This window comes from Budorcas taxicolor, chromosome 2, assembly GCF_023091745.1.
Source record: "Budorcas taxicolor isolate Tak-1 chromosome 2, Takin1.1, whole genome shotgun sequence".
In the NCBI taxonomy this organism is placed as follows: Eukaryota; Metazoa; Chordata; class Mammalia; order Artiodactyla; family Bovidae; genus Budorcas; species Budorcas taxicolor.
Window position 1 is genome coordinate 39966185 of NC_068911.1, and position 20089 is coordinate 39986273.

General features: G+C 47.0%; 2 protein-coding genes across 2 annotated transcripts in view; one reads left to right on the forward strand and one right to left on the reverse strand.

The window, feature by feature from the left end:
* CLUAP1 (clusterin associated protein 1) overlaps positions 1-6400 on the reverse strand; it is a 28751-nt gene extending 22351 nt beyond the window's left edge. The window contains exons 1-4 of the mRNA XM_052635575.1: positions 6379-6400; positions 3853-3964; positions 2750-2834; positions 403-582 (exon numbers count right to left, since the gene is read on the reverse strand). Coding sequence (XP_052491535.1) covers positions 403-582; positions 2750-2834; positions 3853-3964; positions 6379-6400 — 399 coding nt within the window. The remainder of the gene's footprint in view (positions 1-402; positions 583-2749; positions 2835-3852; positions 3965-6378) is intronic.
* A 9155-nt stretch (positions 6401-15555) lies between these two features.
* On the forward strand, positions 15556-16942 carry C2H16orf90 (chromosome 2 C16orf90 homolog). The gene is made up of 3 exons (XM_052636298.1): positions 15556-15601; positions 16035-16388; positions 16785-16942. The coding sequence occupies exons 1-3, from the start codon at positions 15556-15558 to the stop codon at positions 16940-16942; spliced, it is 558 nt and encodes a 185-aa protein (XP_052492258.1).
* The last annotated feature ends 3147 nt before the right edge of the window (positions 16943-20089 follow it).

Genomic DNA, 20089 nt, shown 5'->3' on the forward strand with positions numbered 1-20089 from the left:
CAGTGGTTAAGAGAATCTGCCTTGCAATGCAAGCAACGCGGGTTTGATCCCTGTTGGCGAACTAAGATCCCACAGGCTGTGGAGCAACTAAGCCCGCACCCTGCAACTACTGAGCCCATGAGCTCTGGAGCCCAAGTGCCACAGCTAGAGAGTCCATGCACCACAATCAAAGATCCTGCTCGCCACAGCGATGATCCCCTGCGCCACAACTGAGACCCAACAGGGCCCAACAACTTAAGCTTCTCAATAATCAAAAAGCAATGCTGACTAATGAGCACAAAACTGACAAATGGCCCTCGGTCAGGGAGTGAGGAAAGAAGTGCTCCTGTATTGCTATATTCCACTTCCGAGTCTGAGAAATAAACATTCCATCTCTCACTACAAGCCCTGCACTGTCCTCACCTTTGAGCCAAGATCAAACTTGAACTTGCTGACGTCTTCCTCTGCTAGTTGAGAGCCCTCCATGCCTTTGGTCTTCATAGCGTTGTAAAGGACAGAGGTGATCTTCAGCAGTTCTTTCACTGCGTACCCGTCTGCCTGATAAAGCTTCTTGGTATTGAGTTTTATATGTGCCTTGGTGGCCTATTTTCAGACAGAAAAAAAAATGTTGAAGATCCTTTCCATGTAAAATTAAACTGAACCCCATGTAGGTCAATTGAAAACGTCTCTGCCAACAATTGGTATATAACCAAAGCATATTAAGAGTCAAACTTTCAAGTCACTCACACTGTGAGTGGGTACATAGACTGGTACAATCCTAATGGAAAGCAACTTGGTAAATGACAAGATTATAAATGCACATATCTTTTGACTAAGAAATTCCAATCCTGAGAACTTATGACAGGAATACATGTTGTCACACACAAAACTATGTGTACAGGTTATCTGTTACAGAACTGTTTCTAAGTACAAAAGTTACCAACAACCTAAATGCCAACCTGTATAAATTATACAACTTATGGTATAAACAGGCAAGCAACACTACTCAGGTGTAAGAGAGAATGAAGAAATTCTATCTTTATTTGAAAAGTTCTCCAAAATATACTATTAAAGACAAGATTCTCAACAGAGGTATAGAGTATGCCACCACTGGTGTAAAAGGAAGGAAAAAGAAGATATATCCTATTTGCTTAAATATGCCTAAAGAAACTGAGAGATATTAAAAACAGTGATTAATGGGAATGGAACTGGGCTGATGGCAGACAGAATAGAAAGTCATTTTACTCTATATTGTTTCATGATTTAAAAAAAAATTTTTGAGCCATAAAATATATTGACTGTTCAAAATAAGTAAATAAAATTCTTTTAAAAATCTGCATGTTATTTTAATTACATTAGAAAAATATTATCTGGCAGCAGTTCTTCACCTGTCTGCTCTCCCTCTGAGAGTGTATCCTTGCTTAAATCAACTATCACTTTACTTTCTTAGCCTCTCAAAAAGAAAAATATCTGTATAAAATTTTGGTCCAGTTTCTTCTCCTTTAGATCTACCATTCAAACTTATATAATTTTATTAAGTAAAAGCAGAAGCATATAGTATCTGACATGAGAAATAAATACTCCATGTCACTAAATTAATAGAGCTTAACTGAATTAGGTGTGTTCTTTATTATTTCTCAGAAATAGTAACTCATCTTTCCTAAGTTATTTTCCTTTTATGTATCTAAGTAACTATGTAACATGCGTCTCTTTTCCCATACCCAGTAATACAAACGTTATGTAAGTGTAATTTATAACATCAATAACTAGATTTATCATTAGTCTTCATGTTCAATTCCTCTTATCATATGGTATTTCCGTAATAACTTCATCTATTTCAGTCAACCTTATGCTTTCCAACAAAGATTATAAAAAATTAAGATGTTAATTTAAAAACATTATTAAAATTCCAGACTAAATAACACTGGGCCCATCATTGGGAGTGACGTTGTCACGAGATGCCCTTGGATATCACGTCACGAGAGGCCCTTGGACAGCTACTGCTTCAATCTCAAAACAGCTTCCTTTGGGCAAAGCAACAACCTGCGAACCTTCTCTTACAGAAAAGCTACCCTGGAAAAATTATTTGTAGGTGTCACTGACAGTATGGAAGTCATTTATGTCAGTCGGCCAAACAGCTATTTTTACATTTGAGAAATCACAGGCTGCTGCTCCCAGGATTTTACCCGTTTGTCAGAGCATGCCCAGCCTCTTCTGCCACCCCTCTCTGGCAGACACTGTCCACCTGCAGGGCACACATCTAGATCCAGCGGTCCTGAAATGTGTCCTGTCATAACACAGCCCGACTGTAGGACGAATGGCCTTGGGGCTTTCGCAGCGCTGATCGCCTTTCTGGTCAAGGGTGACATGGCTAATCCTTTTCTCTCGCTGCCCCTCTGAGACAACTACCCTGTATACTGCCACCACTGGTGTCTCACGGGACTCTAAAATTCTTAACAAATCATGAGTTAAAAACAAAAAACTCAGAAACCTTTGTTGGTAAAATGACTCCACAGATAGTGCTTGCCATCACCAGATGAGAAGTTAAGAAGCAGCCTTTCTGTAGAGAGTAAAAATAATTGAATACAGAGTAGAGAACTATCCAATTATGTGATAACCTTTGTGTAGTAATAATTGTTTAAAATTGTAAAAATGGCTCCACAGAAATCTGGTAATGGAGAGTGTTAAGAAAGCTGAAGGTAGCTCTAATTAGGCTCCATCTCCTTCTGATGTGTTTAATTTTACAACTCCATCAAAAAACTGAACTAACCATGAACTGGGCAATTGCCTTAATGAAGAAAACTCGGTCTTGTTCAGTCTCAACATCAGAAGGGATGTCATTCTGAGGTTCGTACCTATCATAGAGACAGAGAGAGAAAGACACAAGTTAATTAAGCTGAAAGTTTACAAAACAGAAAGTAAACTGGGAGGACAGTGGGTCTGTAACAGGAAGCTCTCTGAGTCCCCAGCTAAGGTAGTAAGAGTAAGAAAGACCTCAAAAGCAACACAAAATACCAAACAACCAAGAGAACAAATCCTCACCAAAAAATAGGTTTCTTCGCTCAGTTGTGTCTGACTCTTTGCGACCCCATGGACTGCAGCATGTCAGGCCTCCCTGTCCATCACCAACTCTCGGAACTTACTCAAACTCATGCCCATCGAGTCGCTGATGCCATCCAACCATGTCATCCTCTGTCGTCCCCTTCTCCTCTGCCTTTAATCTTTCCCAGCATCAGGGTCTTTTCAAATTTCAAAACCAAATCTGGGGCTTACAAAATTAAATCTATATCAGACAGCAAAGTTTAATTAAAATATCCAGAACTATTACTCTGGCTGACAGCCCTTGACTCAGCAGAGGGGCCAGAGTTCCTTTCTTCGAGTTACTGATGACATGCCGGGGTCAGCAACCTGCAGCCCTCGGCCTTCTGTACAGCTCGCGAGCTAAGAAAGGTTTTTACATTTTTAAAGGGCAATAAACAATAAAACACAAGGAAGCCTGACAGAGATCTTATGTAGCCTGCAACGCCTAAAATCTTGATCATTCCCTTAGTAAAAAGTTTGCCAATCCTAAGCCAGATGCTCAGCAGGATGTGTGAGGAGGTCCTGTCAGTCCCTGAGGAAGGGGAGGGGATCAGTGTGGACCAGCACCCCAGTCAGCTTCCCGCTGAGAAACAGTCTTTCACCACCTCCTGGTGCACTCCCTTTTCCCACGGCATTCCTTAACACTCCTCTGACTTCTAACAGGTCACAGCCTATTTTGTCCAATTTTGTTGAACTTTTCCTTTTGCTTCACAGAAGTACCCTGTTTCTAGGTGGCTAATGAATAACATCTCAAATCTATTCTTAAACCACAGTAAAGTGCCCAGTTCTAACCTTTTCACAAGCCAGAGAAGCACTTCAGATACAAGCTCAAAATTGGGTGTGCGGAAGTTTTCCATGGAAATGTGTCGAGGGTATCCCAAGGCTCTCATCATCTCTGTAAAATCTGTCCAAGGTAAAAAAAAACACAGTGTGGTCACCTCCTCCTCAAACATCAGCTATTTATCAACATAGATACTTCCTTCGTTTTTCTCTTCTTACTCCCAACCTACTGACACATTTATGGACTATTTATCAACTCTCTAAGAGAAAAACAAAAAGGAGATAAAATTGCTAACCTGCTTCCTGAAAAACATTTATTTGAGTTCAATGAGAGAACTGGAAACTACCTTGAAATAGGGTTTAGGGATTGGCTGTGAATTTAATTTCTCTCTTGGGTATCTCAACTATCTCCTGGATATCTTTCTCTTCACTACTCAAAATGTGAAATATCTGGTCTTACAAAATGCTGTAAAGAAAAATATTTTAAAATGTTAATCTTTTTTTTTTTTTTTTTGCGGAGGTGAGCGGTAGGGTAAAATTGATGTGTCTATGTTACTTAGATGTTCAAGAGAATGATTGAACTACAGAGCAATACTCAGCTGTACTATGAAACAGACTAAGGAACAGTAATACTAACACTTGTTCTTAATACTGCAATCACTCAGTTTTAAGCAAGACTTGCAAGTAACATCCTTTTAGTTCCCATGATGTGCCAAGAACACTTCTGACTAAATAATGTCTGTCTTCACTCTTCTTGAAGGTGGATATTCAAAATGTCGCAGTGACATTCACAACAAGCTACCTGGTCATTGGAGAGTAGGCTGAATTTCACCAGACAACAGAAGAGAAGGTGTAAGCAGCAGAGAGAGCAGCAGAGAGCCTCTGCCATTGTTTGGGGGTATATTTAAATAGAGCAATGGAAACTAAAGAAGCAGCCTTCCCACCACATGGTGAGGCCTAAACACTTCCTCTCACTAAGTAGTAGCCAAATTCTGTTAATTCTGCAGTATCATCATCAAAAGGAGACAAGTAAGATTCTTATCATGAACTGCCTAAAGTAGGCATTCATTTAAGGTCAAAAACGTTCAGAAATCCTTTTGTATGCTTTTCCCAAAACAACTCCATTCAGTGTCCCTTAGCAGAAGGCTGGCCTCCCTCAACTGTGAGGGAGGAGAAATGTGTCTCTACAACACAAGATCTCCAAGAATGTCCAAGTCCCAGAGGGCAGAGATTCACACAACAGTGCTGCTGCTACTGCTGCTGCTGCTAAGTTGCTTCAGTTGTGTCCGACTGTGCAACCCCACAGATGGCAGCCCACCAGGCTCCCCCGTCCCTGGGATTCTCCAGGCAAGAACACTGGAGTGGGTTGCCATTTCCTTCTCCAACAGTGCTAGTAGGCATCAATAAACTGTGATGCCTCTTCCTATATATTTACATTATAGAAAGAGCCCTTCACAACTGAAAGGAGTAATCTTTAGTGGGGAAATTTCAGGCACTGGCAACTATTAGAAAATTGGCCTTAAAATTGGCCCGCAAATCACACTAAATTGGCAACACCTGCTACACCTGTGCAGGTGGAGCCAGTTCCCTGAACTGCTTCAGATTCAGAAAATGATAGCATATAAAAAGCAAGAGATTGATTCACACAGTCTCACGATTTGATCCTGATTTCCACCCAGTTCTAGCTGTATGATCTAAAGCAGCTATTTCACCTCCCTGCCTCAAAGTATTCCATCCAGGAATGACTCACCTCACTGTAACAGTGGGGGCTAAAATAAAATATTAAATGTAAAATATTTGCTTTGTAACAGATGATCCCCAGAGCGGTGATAACTAGTTCTCTAATCCACATTTTTCCACTTCCCCACGCTCCTTGCAAAGGTACTCGGGTTCCCTTCTCCTCACCAGCCCCTTTTAGAAAGGCTGCAGGCTTTGGAGGTTAGACAACACGATTTCATACTCCAGCGCCAGCTCTTACCACCTATGTTCCCTGACCGAGTGACCTGACCTCTCTGTGCCTATTTCCTCACCTAAACATAAGAGAACTGCTGTTCAGAGGAGTAAATGAAATGATGAACACACATAGGATAGTAATTAACCACCTGACAGATCACAAAAACTCGAAAAATTTTAGCCTCAATCATTATTCACCAGCCCCCTCTTCGATTCTCTTGTTCGCTTCTCGGAACTCTAAGCTAACCCAGCTCAAAAATGGTCGCTTTGTAAAACGGTGTTTTGCAATACAGTAGCGAACAGACCCAAGTCAATTAAAATTAGATAAAATTAAAACTTCTGTTTCTCAGCCGCACTAGCCGCATACACATCCACAACCTCTCATCATAGCAGAAAGCGCTATGAGACAGACTGGGGCGCTCAGACTGGCGGGGGGCAGCTCGGGTCAGGGGCGCTCCTGAGTTGCAGAGGCTCCGGAGGGGGACTTCAGCGCGAAAGCCTCGGCGGGGCTCAGACAGGGAGCCGGCGGGCCGAAGTCCCGAGTATCGGGAGGACCGCAGGTCACAGAGGGCAGGGATGCCTTACTGCGAAGATCACGGAAAGACATGGCGCTCAAGTGCCCAGGATACCGAAGTCTCCACCGCTAGCTCCTCGGCCCTTCTGGGTTTCTATGGCAACGCACGGACTCCCCGACGGCGCGCAGCTGGGGCCAAAAGGACTGGAAGAAAAGCAGACCGGGCCGTGTGCGCATGCTCTGTATGTGCCGGAGCGAGGGCGGCCGGCAGGCGGTGTAAAACGCGACGCTGAGGAAGCGGGTGTGGCGTCCAAGTTGCCTTCAGACACTTTGCAGATATTTGCACTTGCCGGCACGTTCTGAGCACCTAAGTGCCTGTGCAAGGCTGTCTATACTACTTTTCATTCCCGCCTAAACTCCTCCAGAAAGGATGTACAAGATGTCACGAAGCCAGGCCTCCCTTTTGAGTCCTACGCCCGGCACTCTTTTCTCTGGCATGTGTAAAATGGAAGGCCGCATCCGCGTCCCAAGCGCCTGCAGCGTGAAGCAGTTGAGGTCACGGACTGCAAGGCGAAGGCCAGAGAGGACCGAGGGGCGGCGAGTAGGCCGAGCCGCAACCCGCGCGTGCGCAGCGGGCTCGGACTTTACGACAGGCCGGAAACCGGCGCGCCGTGGGGTTGTCCTGGCAACTGTGAGCGCAGAAGTTTGGAGCTGGTTTTTGCGCGCGGTGGAGGGAGGGGGCCGATCGGGGGTGCACAGCGCCCAGCCCTTGGCCAGATCAGCTGTGGTCTCGGTTGGGAGCACTCTCTACCTGGCTGCCACGGCTGGGGACAGGCAACCGGAAGGGCTGGGGAGGTGAAGTGAGCTGAGCCCAGAATGTGGACGAAGAAGAGAGACTACCAAAGCTAAGATGCCCTCCGCCCCTGTATTGGTTTTAGTGAAGTAACAGACATATGAATACGCTGACCTTAAAGATTCTCAAAATAGACCCGCGCATACATGGTCATTAGGATAAATAAAGCCCTTTAGTAGAGAAAGAATAATCGTTTTAGCATATTATCTTGCAACAATTGGAAATGCAAACAAATGAACTGGCATCCTTACATGTAAAGGGTAAAACCTAAAAACTGTGACTTTTCTAGAAGAAAACTTGGAAAGCTTTGTGACTGGGTTAAACAAGAGTCCTTAGATACAATACACTTAAAGTATCATCCTTTAAAAAATGTTTTTTGATGAATCGGACTTCATCAAAATTTAGAACTGCTCTTCAAGACACTTTCTAAGAAAATGAAAAGGTAAACCCACAGTCTAAAAGAAAATATTCACAAAACACAGCTGATTAAAGACTTCTGAAATACATAACAAACTTTCAAAACTCACTGAAGAAAACAATGAGAAAGCAGATCCAAAAATGCTGGGGTCCAGCCCCGGTGGATCCAGGGAATTCGAAGGGTGGACGGCGTTGGCGTGAGAAAAACTTATTTATTGATTGACATAAGATTAGATTAAGAAACAGTAGTGTAGTAGGAAAATTAAGTGGGAGAAGAGGGCTGAATAACTTGGATTACGCAGAAGACCAATAAAATTCCAGACAAGGAATTTGCACCATTTACGTTGGGCCACCGGCGCTTGCTTGAATATCTAAGGGTGCCTCACCTTAGGCTCCCTTTCGCGCGGGTCTTAACAGCCAGGGCAAGTAAGTAGACTTGGTGAGCCTCCGTGCCCCAGATGGGAATTCAGCCTGAAATTAGAGTGAAGAGGAGAGGAAAGAGAGAGAGACACGGGGGAAACCAGTCCAGCAACTAGCTCAGTTCTCTATTGTTCAGAAGGCCTTTTATACTTTTGATAAAACATGGAGATCAATGGGCAACACAAAGTTATGCAGCGTTAGCAGTCCAGACTCATCAAAACCAGGCTTTTCTCTCTGCATACCTAATTGTATACACAAGTCTTCGGTAATTTACATCATCTTCCAGCCAAAAGGGCCAATTAACATTTTACAGCCTTTTTTCTGATAAGGGTTTGGCAACCAGAAGACTTACTTGTGTTGATCTTCCCAAGGTCTAGTGCCACTCTCAGAAAGCACTAAATAAAGTTACATTCTTACACAGCAAAGATACAGCAACTTATAACAAGTAGAGGGAGTACAGTGATTTACAGCAAAAGAGAAGCAATTAACTCAAAAGTCTAGTGTTGCTAACATCAAAACTACTATGTATCTTTTTCTACATCCTGCTTACATTGAGTAACATCCTTCCAGGTGCCGAAAAGATAAAGAATATGGAGGTCTGGCAGCAATCCTTGAGTCAACAGTGAAAACCCGTCACCAATATGATTTTTAACTCTTTAGAAAAGGCTCTGTATCTTTAAGATGCTTTCAAGCTTTGTGCCTCTCGTGGTTGGGGGGCTGTAAGCAATTCACAGGCTGTAAGAAGTCTGGGGAACCTGTTAGGCAAGCTAGAGAGCTATCAGAGGGGTTTTAACTAAAACATCCCTTTCAAATGCAGAAGACTAAAGCCCTGATTTGCCTTTTTCCAGAGAATATCAGAAGAGTGGAAAAGCAGGCAGATTCTTATTTTTTGGGGGGTGGATGCTCAGGAAATTCCAGGGGGAAAACCTGAGGTCTGATTAGCCTTGCCATCAGAGATCTTGCCGCATGACCTTGTCACGGGTGGAATTCCTCACGCTGGCTCCCGGCACGAAAACTTAGTTCACAAAAGATATGGCAAATGTCAACCAAAAATTAGTCCAGCTAAGAAATGCATAAATTTATTCGAGCCAACCTGAGCATTATAATCAGGCAAGGAGTCTTTCAGAAAGCTCTGAGGATGGTCCAAAGAGGAAAGCGGTGAAGCTAGTATCTATGTGATCTTAAGTAAGGGGTAGGTGCAATCAAGGGTACAACATTGTAGAGGTTTATTGCTATTAACAAGGAACAGATATTTTAGTTAATGGTTTTAGTTCTTTTCTAAGTAGGCAAGATATAAGAAACTGAATTCACACAATTTCCTCCTGAAAATACCTAACTATCTGAGGGCAGTTCTGCCAGTCTTCCGAGAGCACAAAATGCCTCATCCTGATCTTGGCCCTGAAGTTCCTTCGCTGTGTGTTGTATGTAGGTCAGTGACTGTAGTGGCAAATGACTCAATTGTTGTAGAACTGGATGGAGGGTAACATTCTTGGTTTTACAGTCTCCTCTCTTTCCGTTTTAATTTCGACCAAGGCTTGGAGACATTTCATGACCAGTTTGTCACACAGCAATAGGAATGTTCACACCCAGGTCAAGCAAGGATTTCGCTGACAGGCCGCTCAATGTGCTATTATTGGACTGTTAACAGTAGCCAAAAGCATCTGGACCATCTTGCCTATCTCTCTAGTCTGTTATGGTTCAGGAAATGGTTTTCTTTTATTGCTTCTTCCCATATCTAGAGTTACACTATTAAAGTCATCAACTTTGGGAATTCCCTGGTGTTCCAGTGGCTGGGAACAGAGGAGGGAATTCCCTGGTGGCTCAGTGGTAAAGAATCCACCTGCCAATGCAGGAGACATTAAGACTTGGGTTTGATCCCTGGGTCATGAAGATCCCCAGAGAAGGAAATGGCAACCCAGTCCAGTATTCTTGCCTGGAGAACCCTATGGACAGAGGAGCTTGGCGGGCTACAGTCCATAGGGTTGCAAAGAGTTGGACATGACTGAAGCAACTTAGCATGCACAAGTAAGTATTTAAACTAAGAACTTCCATTAGGTGTGGCCCAGTATCTCCCTAGGTTGTCTGACCCAGTCTGTCTGCACAAATCGCTGTCTTTAAAGGAACTGTTTATATTGGCCTTGCACATAAAGTTCACCAAACATACCTGCATAGTGACCCCTGACAGGACTGAGAAAGGAACGTTATCTTCTAAGGAGTTATGTGGCTGGTATTAGAAGGAGAAAAATGAATCTTTATAGTTGAGAGAAGTCTGGTTAATGCATAATGCAGACACATAACGCACACTTGAGGAGAGAAGAGGAAGCACAAACGGGGAAAAAACTTATGTTTAAATTTTCTTGCCTTAAAATAATGAGTCTTATTTTCTTACAAGTAATAAGCAAAGGAAAGGATGCTTAAGATTATTAGTCATTAGAGAAATGCATATTAAACTACAAGATATCACTAGGCAGTTATTAGAATAGCTAAAACAACAAACCACCGCAAAAAACCCTGACAGTGCTAAGGGCTTGTAAGGATGGAGAGCACCCTGGACTTTCATACCTTATTGTTGAGAATATGAAAGTGTACATCCACTTTAGAAACAGCTGGTACTTCTTACTAAAGTTAAACATACACTTAACATACAGTTCAGCAATTCCTCTCCCAGGTATTCACCAAAGAGAAATGAAAACTACTTATGTTCACACAGAAACCTATACACAAATATTAAGAGCACCTTTATTTATAATTGCCCCAAACTGGAAACCACTTGGGTGCCCCTCAACTTAGAAATGGATAAACACATGTGGTACGATGGATTACCATTCAGCAATTTAAAAAAGAAGCAAACTGCTGAAATACACAAAGAACAACGATGGCTCTCCAATGCCTTATGCTAAGTGGAAGAAGACAGAGACTCAAAATCCTTCATACTATTTGATTCCATTTATATGACATCCTGAAAAAGATGAAAATATAGAGATAGAAAACAAATTAGTGGTTCCCAGGAGGAGCTGGATACATAATAATGTAATAATGTGTGGGGGGAGGGAGTAATGAAACTGTTCTATATCTTGTGGTGGTAATTACGTGACAGTATCTGTTTGTCAAAACTCATAGATCTGGGGCCTCCCTGGTGGCTCAGTGGTAAAGAATCTGCCTGCCAATACAAGAGACATGGGAGATGACGGTTTGATCCCTCATCTGGAAAGATCCCATGTGGTTTTTAATTATAGGCATCGTCAAGTGTGTGAAGTAGTGACTTAAGTTTGCATTTCCCCAATGATTCAGGACACTGAACATCTTCCCATGTGCTTACTGACCATTTGTGTATCTTGTTTGGGGAAATATCTATGCAAGTTCTTCACCCATTTTTAAAGCTGATTGTCTTTTTGTTGTTGAATTGTAAGAGCTCTTTTTGTGTTCTAGATACTATGCTCTAATCAGATACATGGTTTGCAAGTATATTCTCTCATTCTGTAGGCTGTCTTTTCACTTCTTTAGAGTTTGTGCTTTATTGCAGCACAAAAATTTTCAAATTTTATAAAGACCAATTTATTTTCTTCTTTTGCTTGTGCTTTTGTTGTTATATCTAGGAATCCATTACCAAATCCATGGTGATGAAGATTTCTTCAAAGAGTTTTAATTTTTGTATGCGGTGTGAGGTAGGGGTCCAATTTCATTTTTCATTCGTATATTTTTTAATATTTTCAATTTATTAATTTTTTAATTAAAGGATAATTGCTTTACAGAATTTTGTTGTTTTCTGACATGAAAACAACATGAATCAGCCATTCAGTTCAGTTTAGTCGCTCAGTCGTGTCCGACTCTTTGCAACCCCATGGACTGCAGCACGCCAGGCCTCCCTGTCCATCACCAACTCCTGGAGCTTGCTCAAACTCATGTCCATTGAGTTGGTGATGCCATCCAAACATCTCATCCTGTCATCCCCTTCTCCTTCTGCCTTCAATCTTTCCAGCATCAGGGTCTTTTCAAATGAGTCAGTTCTTCGCATCACATGGCCAAAGTATTGGAATTTCAGCTTCAGCATCAGTCCTTCCAATGAATATTCAGGACTGATCTCCTTCAGGATGGACTGGTTGGATCTCCTTGCAGTCCAAGGGACTCTCAATAGTCTTTTCCAACACCACAGTTCAAAAGCATCAATTCTTCAGTGCTCAGCTTTCTTTATAGTCCAACTCACATCCATACACGACTACTGGAAAAACCATAGCTTTGACTAGACAGACCTTTGTTGGCAAAGTAATGTCTCTGCTTTTTAATAAGCTGTCTAGGTTGGTCATAACTTTTTTTCCAAGGAGCAAGCGTCTTTTAATTTCATGGCTGCAGTCACCATCTGCAGTGATTTTCAGTTCAGTTCAGTTGCTCAGTCGTGTCTGACTCTTTGTGACCCCATGAATCGCAGCACGCCAGGCCTCCCTGTCCATCACCAACTCCTGGAGTTCACTCAGACTCATGTCCATCGAGTCAGTGATGCCATCCAGCCATCTCATCCTCTGTCATCCCCTTCTCCTCCTGCCCCCAATCTCTCCCAGCATCAGTCTTTTCCAATGAGTCAACTCTTCTCATGAGGTGGCCAAAGTACTGGAGTTTCAGCTTTAGCATCATTCCTTCCAAAGAAATCCCAGGGCTGATCTCCTTCAGAATGGATTGGTTGGATCTCCTTGCAGTCCAAGGGACTCCTTCTCCAACAACGCAATTATTTTGGAGCCCCCCAAAATAAAGTCTGCCACCGTTTCCAGGTTCCCCATCTATTTCCCATGAAGTGATGGGACCAGATGCCATTATCTTAGTTCTCTGAATGTTGAGTTTTAAGCCAACTTTTTCACTCTCCTCTTTCACTTTCATCAAGAGGCTCTTTAGTTCTTCTTTGCTTTCTGACATAAGGGTGGTGTCCTTTGCATATCTGAGGTTATTGGTATTTCTCCCGGCAATCTTGATTCCAGCTTGTGCTTCATCCAGTCCAGCATTTCTCATGATGTACTCTGCATATAAGTTAAATAAGCAGGGTGACAATATACAGCCTTGATGTACTCCTTTCCCAATTTGGAAGCAGTCTGTTGTTCCATGTCCAGTTCTAACTGTTGCTTCTTGACCTGAATACAGATTTCTCAGGAGGCAGGTCACACAGTTTGTTGTGATCCACACAGTCAAAGGCTTTGGTGTAGTCAATAAAGCAGAAGTAGATGTTTTTCTGGAACTCTCTTGCTTTTTCAATGACCCAGTGGATGTTGGCAATTTGATCTCTGGTTCTTCTGCAGCCATAGGTATACACATATCCCCTCCCATTTGATACTCCCTCCCATCTCCCTCCCCATCCCACCCCTCTAGGTTCATACAGAGCCCCTGTTTGAGTTTCCTGAGCCATACAGCAAATTCCCATTGGCTATCTACTTTACATATGCTAATGTAAGTTTCCATGTTACTCACAACATACATCTCACCCTCTCCTTCCCTCTTCCCATGTCCATAAGTCTATTCTCTGTGTCTCTTTCTCCACTGCTGCCCTGTAAATAAATTCAGTACCATTTTTCTAGATTCCGTATATATGCATTAGAATATATCTAATCTAAGACATTTATCTTTCTTGTTCTGACTTACTTCACTCTGTATAATAGGCTCTAAGTTCATCCACTTCATTAGAACCGACTCAAATGCATTCCTTTTTATGGCTGAGTAATACTAAAAAGCAGAGACATTACTTTGCTAACAAAGGTCCATCTAGTCAAGGCTATGGTTTTTCCAGTAGTCATGTATGGATGTGAGAGTTGGACTGTGAAGAAAGCTGAGCACCAAAGAATTGATGCTTTTGAACTGTGGTGTTGGAGAGGACTCTTGAGAGTCCCTTGGACTGCAAGGAGATCCAACCAGTCCATTCTAAAGATCAGTCCTGGGTGTTCTTTGAAAGGAATGATGCTAAAGCTGAAGCTCCAGTACTTTGGCCACCTCATGCGAAGAGTTGACTCATTCATTGGAAAAGACTCTGATGCTGGGAGAGATTGGGGGCAGGAGGAGCAGGGGATGACAGAGGATGAGATGGTTGGATGGCATCACCGACTCGATGGACGTGAGTTTGAGTGAACTCTGGGAGTTGGTGATGGACAGGGAGGCCTGGCGTGCTGCAGTTCACGGGGTTGCAAAGAGTAGGACACGACTGAGCGACTGAACTGAATAGAATATTCCATTATGTATATGTACCACAACTTCCTTATCCATTCATCTGTTGGTGGACATCTAGGTTGCTCTTCATTCCTATCTTTTTATATCCAGTTATCCCAGCACTCTTTGTTGAAGTGACTATTATTTCCTCCATGGAATAATCTTGATAATACTGTTGAAAGTAAATTGTCCAGTGATGTATGAATTTATTCTGGGCTCTCTATTCTATTCCATTGGTCTAGATCTCTAGTCTTGTGCCAGTTCCACACTGTTTTGGCTACTGTAGTGTTGAACTGCATGTAAGAAGTTTTTAAACAGAAAATCTTAGTCTTCAAACTTTTTAAGGTTGTTTTTGGCTTTGGGGTTCCTTTGTAATTCCATATTAATTTTAGGATCAGTTTTCCTGTTTCTGCCTTTGAGGCTGTTGGGATTTTTACAGGAATTGCATTGAATCTGTAGATGACCTTGGAGAGGACTGCTGTCTTAATAGTAAGACTTCAGTCCACAAACATGGTCTTTTTCCATTTAAGTTTTCTGTTGTTTTCTAGTTTTTAGGGCTGTCTTGCCCTTCCATGATTGATTTTATTCTTTTTGTTCTTTCCTAGTGTATACAAATATAGTTCATTGTGTGTTGATCATGTGTCCTGAGACTGCTCAACTAACTTATTAGCTCTGATAGTTTTACTAGCTCAAATAGGTTCTTTTTTTTTTTCCTTTGAGTGTGAATTAATTTCTTCTCTATATAGGACCATGTCATTTGTGAACAGAGAGAATTGAAAAGTTTAACTTTTAAAGAAATTGTTTCCCAAACTAGTGGTATCATTTACATCCCCCCATCCCCAGCAGTGTGTGAGAGTTTTGGTTTCTCCAAACACTTCCTCACACAGTACAATCCACAGGATACCCCATGGCCTACTTATGGGAAAATGGATGGAAGAGTTAAGGGACCTGCCCAGTCACCCAGAACAACCTTCTTGGCATGCTCAAACCACTGATACAGGTCTCACCATGTCTGTGTCCCTAAACATTCATTTTCCACCCACAGATGAGGAAAAGGACACCCCAAGAGGTCAGGTCACCCCAGGGAGTGACTCCCCAGACTGCAAGAGCCAAATCTGTTTTGCGTGCCTGTCCCAAGCCGGAGGGACCAGGGACCTCCCCAAGGTTGTGCCCCATCCCCTTGCCCACATACCACCTTGCCCCTGCTCTGTACATCATCCCCTGCCAAACCTGGAGGTCCAAGAGATGAGGGAGTCTTCCCTGTGACATCACAGAGCTGGTTGCCAAGGGAGCCCTGCAGACCTGCCCGCTAGGTGGCAGAGAGCAGAGCCCTGCTGCACATGAGGCCCAGCCGCTCCTCCCCACCAGCTGGCCCTCCATGGAAGCCTTGGTCTGTGCGTTCTCTGAGCTGCGCATAAGAGAAGGTGCCGGGCTGCGGGGAGGAGAGGCAGGAGGAGAGATGCCCTCCTGTCCTGACCTGGGCCCAAAGCCACCAGGGTGGCCCCAGGGACATGCATGCTTGGGAGAAGGGAATGGCCATGGGTCCAGGCCACTTGACCCTGGACACTAGAATGCTCTTTTTAGGGCAGGGGACAAAAGTGGGTGGCAGAAAGAGCCTGAAGTCCTGAAAAGATCTTGGTGCTGAGACCAGGTTTCTCAGCCCTCCCTATGGGCTGGGAGGGAGGAGTGCTAAGTTGGATGAGGGGGATGGGAGGCAGGGGGCGGAGTCCACATGACAAGACAGGTAAGCTGAGGCTCTGCAGGCCAGGGTGGGGCTCATCCCACTAGCATGGGACTGTTCTCCCCTCACGGGCACTGGGGCCCACCGGCCACACCCTTCTGCTCTCCCCTCCACAGACACAGTGAGCTGGGCCCAAGGACACACCAGTCACCCCGACACACCACCCAATATCTACGAGGCGGGCCTGGGGGCCCAGCAGCAGCAGTGCCCCAGTGCCCAGGGAAGCAAGCCCAAGAACTTCCGGCTGCGCCACCTCCGGGGCCTGGCTCTCTACCTGCCAGGCCACTTGCAGCCTGCTGGCCAATGTGAGAGCCACTGGCTGGGTCGGCTCCTGGCTGGGGGCTGCCTGCCACAGCCCGAGGGCCTAGTCTGGCCCCTAGACTTAGCACAGGGGACTGTGGGCCAAGGTAACAGCCACCACTCAGCCCTTCTGGAAGCTCAACTGCCCAGGGACAGCCGGGGAAATACAGGTGAGCCTGTCCAGTGACACAGAGCTAGGGACAGGAGGGCCAGACCCAGGGCAGGGGTGGGCTAGGCACTCAGACGGACCCAGGTAGTCCCTCTTCACTCCTGAGCTGCCTGGGTACCTGTCCTAGCTCTCCACTCAATGAGGGACCTTAGGCTGCTTTCCCCCACTGGCCATGCCTCAGAATCCTCATTTGTAAAGTGAGGGGTGTAAGTTACAGAAGGGTCTTTCCTGCTTGAACCATGTCTCCCTCTTTCTCCTCCCCTGTGGGGTTTTCTTTAAGGAGAACTGCCCCCCTCCCCTCTGGCATGGAAGGATGCCAGGTTCAGGGGTCACAGGGTGGGCTGACAGCCTCCCCTGGGTCCCTCTGATCGACTCCTCTCTCTCCCTCTTTCCTCAGCTTCCAGTTCCAGCATAGACCCAGCCAAGGGTGCCCACTCCCAGTCTGGTTCCCCTGAAGGCTTAGGGCTCAGGCCTAAGAGATCCTGGGGGACTCCAGAGGAGACCACATGTCCCTTGTGCAAGAGAACCCGCTCTGGGGGCCTGGAGAGGCCGTAGGGATCAGAGTGCCAGGGCTGGTTCTCCCAGCTCAGGACAGGAGGGGAGAGGGTGGCACCAGGAGCAGGAGACAGGTCCGGGGCGGGGGGGAAGGGCACAGCCCCCACCAGTAGCACCCCCACACCGAGACACCCGGGCAGCTGCCCAGCACCAGAGCCTGGGCCAGGCTTGGGAAAGCTTGAGGGTGGAGGGAGGGAGGAAGAGGTCCCACAAGAGGGACAGAGAAAAAGAAAGCAGCCAGGGCATGCCCCTGCAGCCTGCTTCAACTCACGTCAGCCACGGGTACTGCAGAGGCTGGGTGGAGTGGAGAGCTGGGCTCCCGAGGGGCCGGGGAGCCTACAGATCTAATGTCAATAAAAGCCAAGGCCTGCGCTTCAGTCCCTGGGTCTGTCTGTCATCCGGCCAATTGGGTCAGAGAAACGGCCCCTTGGCACGTGTGCTCTGAGAGCTAAGTTCAGTGTCGCTCCCAGGAGAATCCGAGATGCTCCCACCCTGAAGAGGGTGCCGTCCTCCTCTGGGCGGGCAGGGTCTCGGCAGGCCTACCAACAGGGCGTGGTGTTCTGGGTGAAGAGGGCAGAGGACAGAGAAAGTTAGGTCGGGCTCAGGGAGGATGTCGGGAAGGAAAGCAAGTTCCCAACCCGGAGAGAAATGTTGGCCCTGGCCCCAGGCCGCCCACTACTGAGGCCACAGTGGAGCTCACGCTCCCTGGCGACCCCTGGCCGCCCTGATTCTCCAGGCAGAATGGGCACAGCCCTTCTCCAAGCAGGACAAGACTCCAGGCACCCAGACATGGGGTTGCTGTACCGGGAGGTCCTCACCCTGGCCCTGCTGCCATCTGGGCTGGGCCACTCTCTGTCTTGGGGGCTGTCCCGTGTGCTGTAGGATGTTTAGTGGTGTCCCTGGCCTCCATTCACTGGATTCCAAGAGTACCCTCCTCCCAGTGTGGCAACCACAGCCTCTGGGTGGTCTCATGTCCCCTGGGGGGCAGAATCACTCTGGCCAAGATGCCCTGCTCCACATCACTGGGCTTTGGCCTGTGGAGATTGGATGGGAGGATCCAGGTTTGCCTCCATGATCCTCGCCATCTCTGGCTTCCTGTCCTGGCAGCCTGAGCCGGGCCAGCACCTACCTGCCCCTCTCATGGGCCTCTGTCAGACCACACGTGATGGTGTCAAGCACATTCTGGACGTCGGAGAGCAGGCGTCCTTCCAGACACAGGGGAAGTCTCCCTCAGGCCCTGCCCTAGACCTGTATCCTCGGACGGCAGATTCTGGAGACGCTGGTCCCTAGTCGTTGGGCCACCAGCCCCAGGCCCTGTCCCACAGGAGGGCCATCTGGAGGAGGACCAGCTCTTGGGGACCAATGCACCCAGGCTGTGGAGGGGCCCGGCCTCCCCAGGCTGGGCTCTCAGGCCCACTGCTCACAGCTGTGTGGCTCCTGGGCAACTCCCAGCCCCTCAACCAGTTTTCCTCATTTGTCTGATGGAGGGACAAGCATGACCCCTGTCCCCAGGGAGGCCAGAGGCAGAGCCCCCGCCTTACCACTGCCTTGTTATCAGTTCTAAAGCCTCTTCCAAGGCTACATTCCTTAGCAGGGGAAGTTACAACTAGAATTGTAAAAAAAACAATTGCCCATTGAGCTGGAAGCTGGCCTCGGGACTTGCCAGGGGACAGGCAGCTCCTGGGCCGCCCTCAGCCTCGGGGTGGGCCCAAGGAGCAGGGCCAGGAGTGCAAAAAGCCGTCAAAGACCGAATGTGACCAACTGAAGTCTATTTATTTGTTTGTAATGAGAAAAAACACTACAATCTGTTCAACACTGGGCTGGACACTGCAATGATTAGGGGGCGGGGATGGAGGGGTAGGGCAAGGCCTCTGAGCTCATTACCAATGTCCAAGGCGGAACCTTCTGGAAGACTCTTCCCTTACCCCAAGAGCCGGGGGAAAAAAAATCATCACATGGTCATTGTTGATTCAGATCAGGGAGGACACCTAGCTGGGCCTCAGCGTGAAGCTGATGTCAGCTCAGAGGAGGGGAGGCCAAGGCCCTTCTTCCCAGATGCCCTTCATCCCAGGAGCCCCCAGGCTTGGAAGTTCCAAGGGAGGGAAGGACGCGGTCACACAGCCCCACCTGCCATGTTCCCTCTCCAGCTCTTGGGCCATGCACAACTCTGCACCACCCCGTCTGCTCCAGAAGGCAGGGCGGGCAGCGAGTAGCTCTGGGGGATCCGTGCCCACTCCTCCCAGTTTCTGCCCCAGAGGCGGAGGGATCACAAGGCACGTGACTGCCCCCAGCCTCAAAGGCTGGGTCTCACTTGGTCAACGCGGTGTGCAGCGTCGTCCCGTCCCTTTTGTATCCAGCCAGGTCTCGGAGCTGCAGCTCACCAGGCTGGGGGCCTGGGGGGCGAGGACCCTGGGGATCCTTGTCAGCACACATCCTCAGCCTGGCTCCCCACGGCAGCTCAGGTGAATGGCACGTCCACCGTCGGCCGGGCAGCTCCGGTCACCCGGGACAGAATGGAGCCAGCCCGTGGGAGGACTCATCCTCCAGGCGGGGGTGTGAGCATCCAGCCTGTTATCCTGAGGCCCACGTGGGGAGCAGAGCCTGAGAGTCGGAACTCAGGCTGTGGGTGAGGGGCCTCCGGGGGCTGGTTCTGGACGAGGGGCTGGTGTTCCTGCTATTCGACCCCTTGTTGTTCTCAGGCTCCTGTGTCTTTAGGGTCAAGTGTGTCTGTAACACTTGGGTTCCTCCCTCCGAGAAGTTAGTTCTGGCTTTGGAGGAAGGAGCTGGAAGGAACGGGCTGAGTAGTGGGGGAGGCCGGTGAGGGGCACAGAGAAGAAGCCCCTTCCCAAGGCCTCACGCTCCGGGGCAGCGGAAAAAACAGACCACAGTGAATGCTGCCACCAGAGCCGCCCGTGAGGCCGGTGTGCACACGCAGGGCCGGGCTGGGGCTCAGCGGAACTGAAGGTTTTCAGAGAGGGTAGGAGGCCTGGGAGAGCCTGTGGGGTAGACAAGAAGGGAGCAGGGTGAAGGCCGGGGCGGAAATGCTCTGCCCCTACCCCGGGGAACTGGCCTAGGAGCTCCAAGCCAGGCACTGGCACTCCTCCAGGCCCAGAGTCCCTTCCAGGGACCACCAGCTCCCCTCGGCCC

Excerpts from the sequence above, each read along its gene's own strand:
- C2H16orf90 (XM_052636298.1), top strand. The coding sequence starts at position 15,556 with ATGGAAGCCTTGGTCTGTGCGTTCTCTGAGCTGCGCATAAGAGAAG. Across the intron at positions 15,602-16,034 it reads TGAGCTGCGCATAAGAGAAG|ACACAGTGAGCTGGGCCCAA; the intron begins GTGCCGGGCTGC and ends TCCCCTCCACAG. Across the intron at positions 16,389-16,784 it reads GGACAGCCGGGGAAATACAG|CTTCCAGTTCCAGCATAGAC; the intron begins GTGAGCCTGTCC and ends CTCTTTCCTCAG.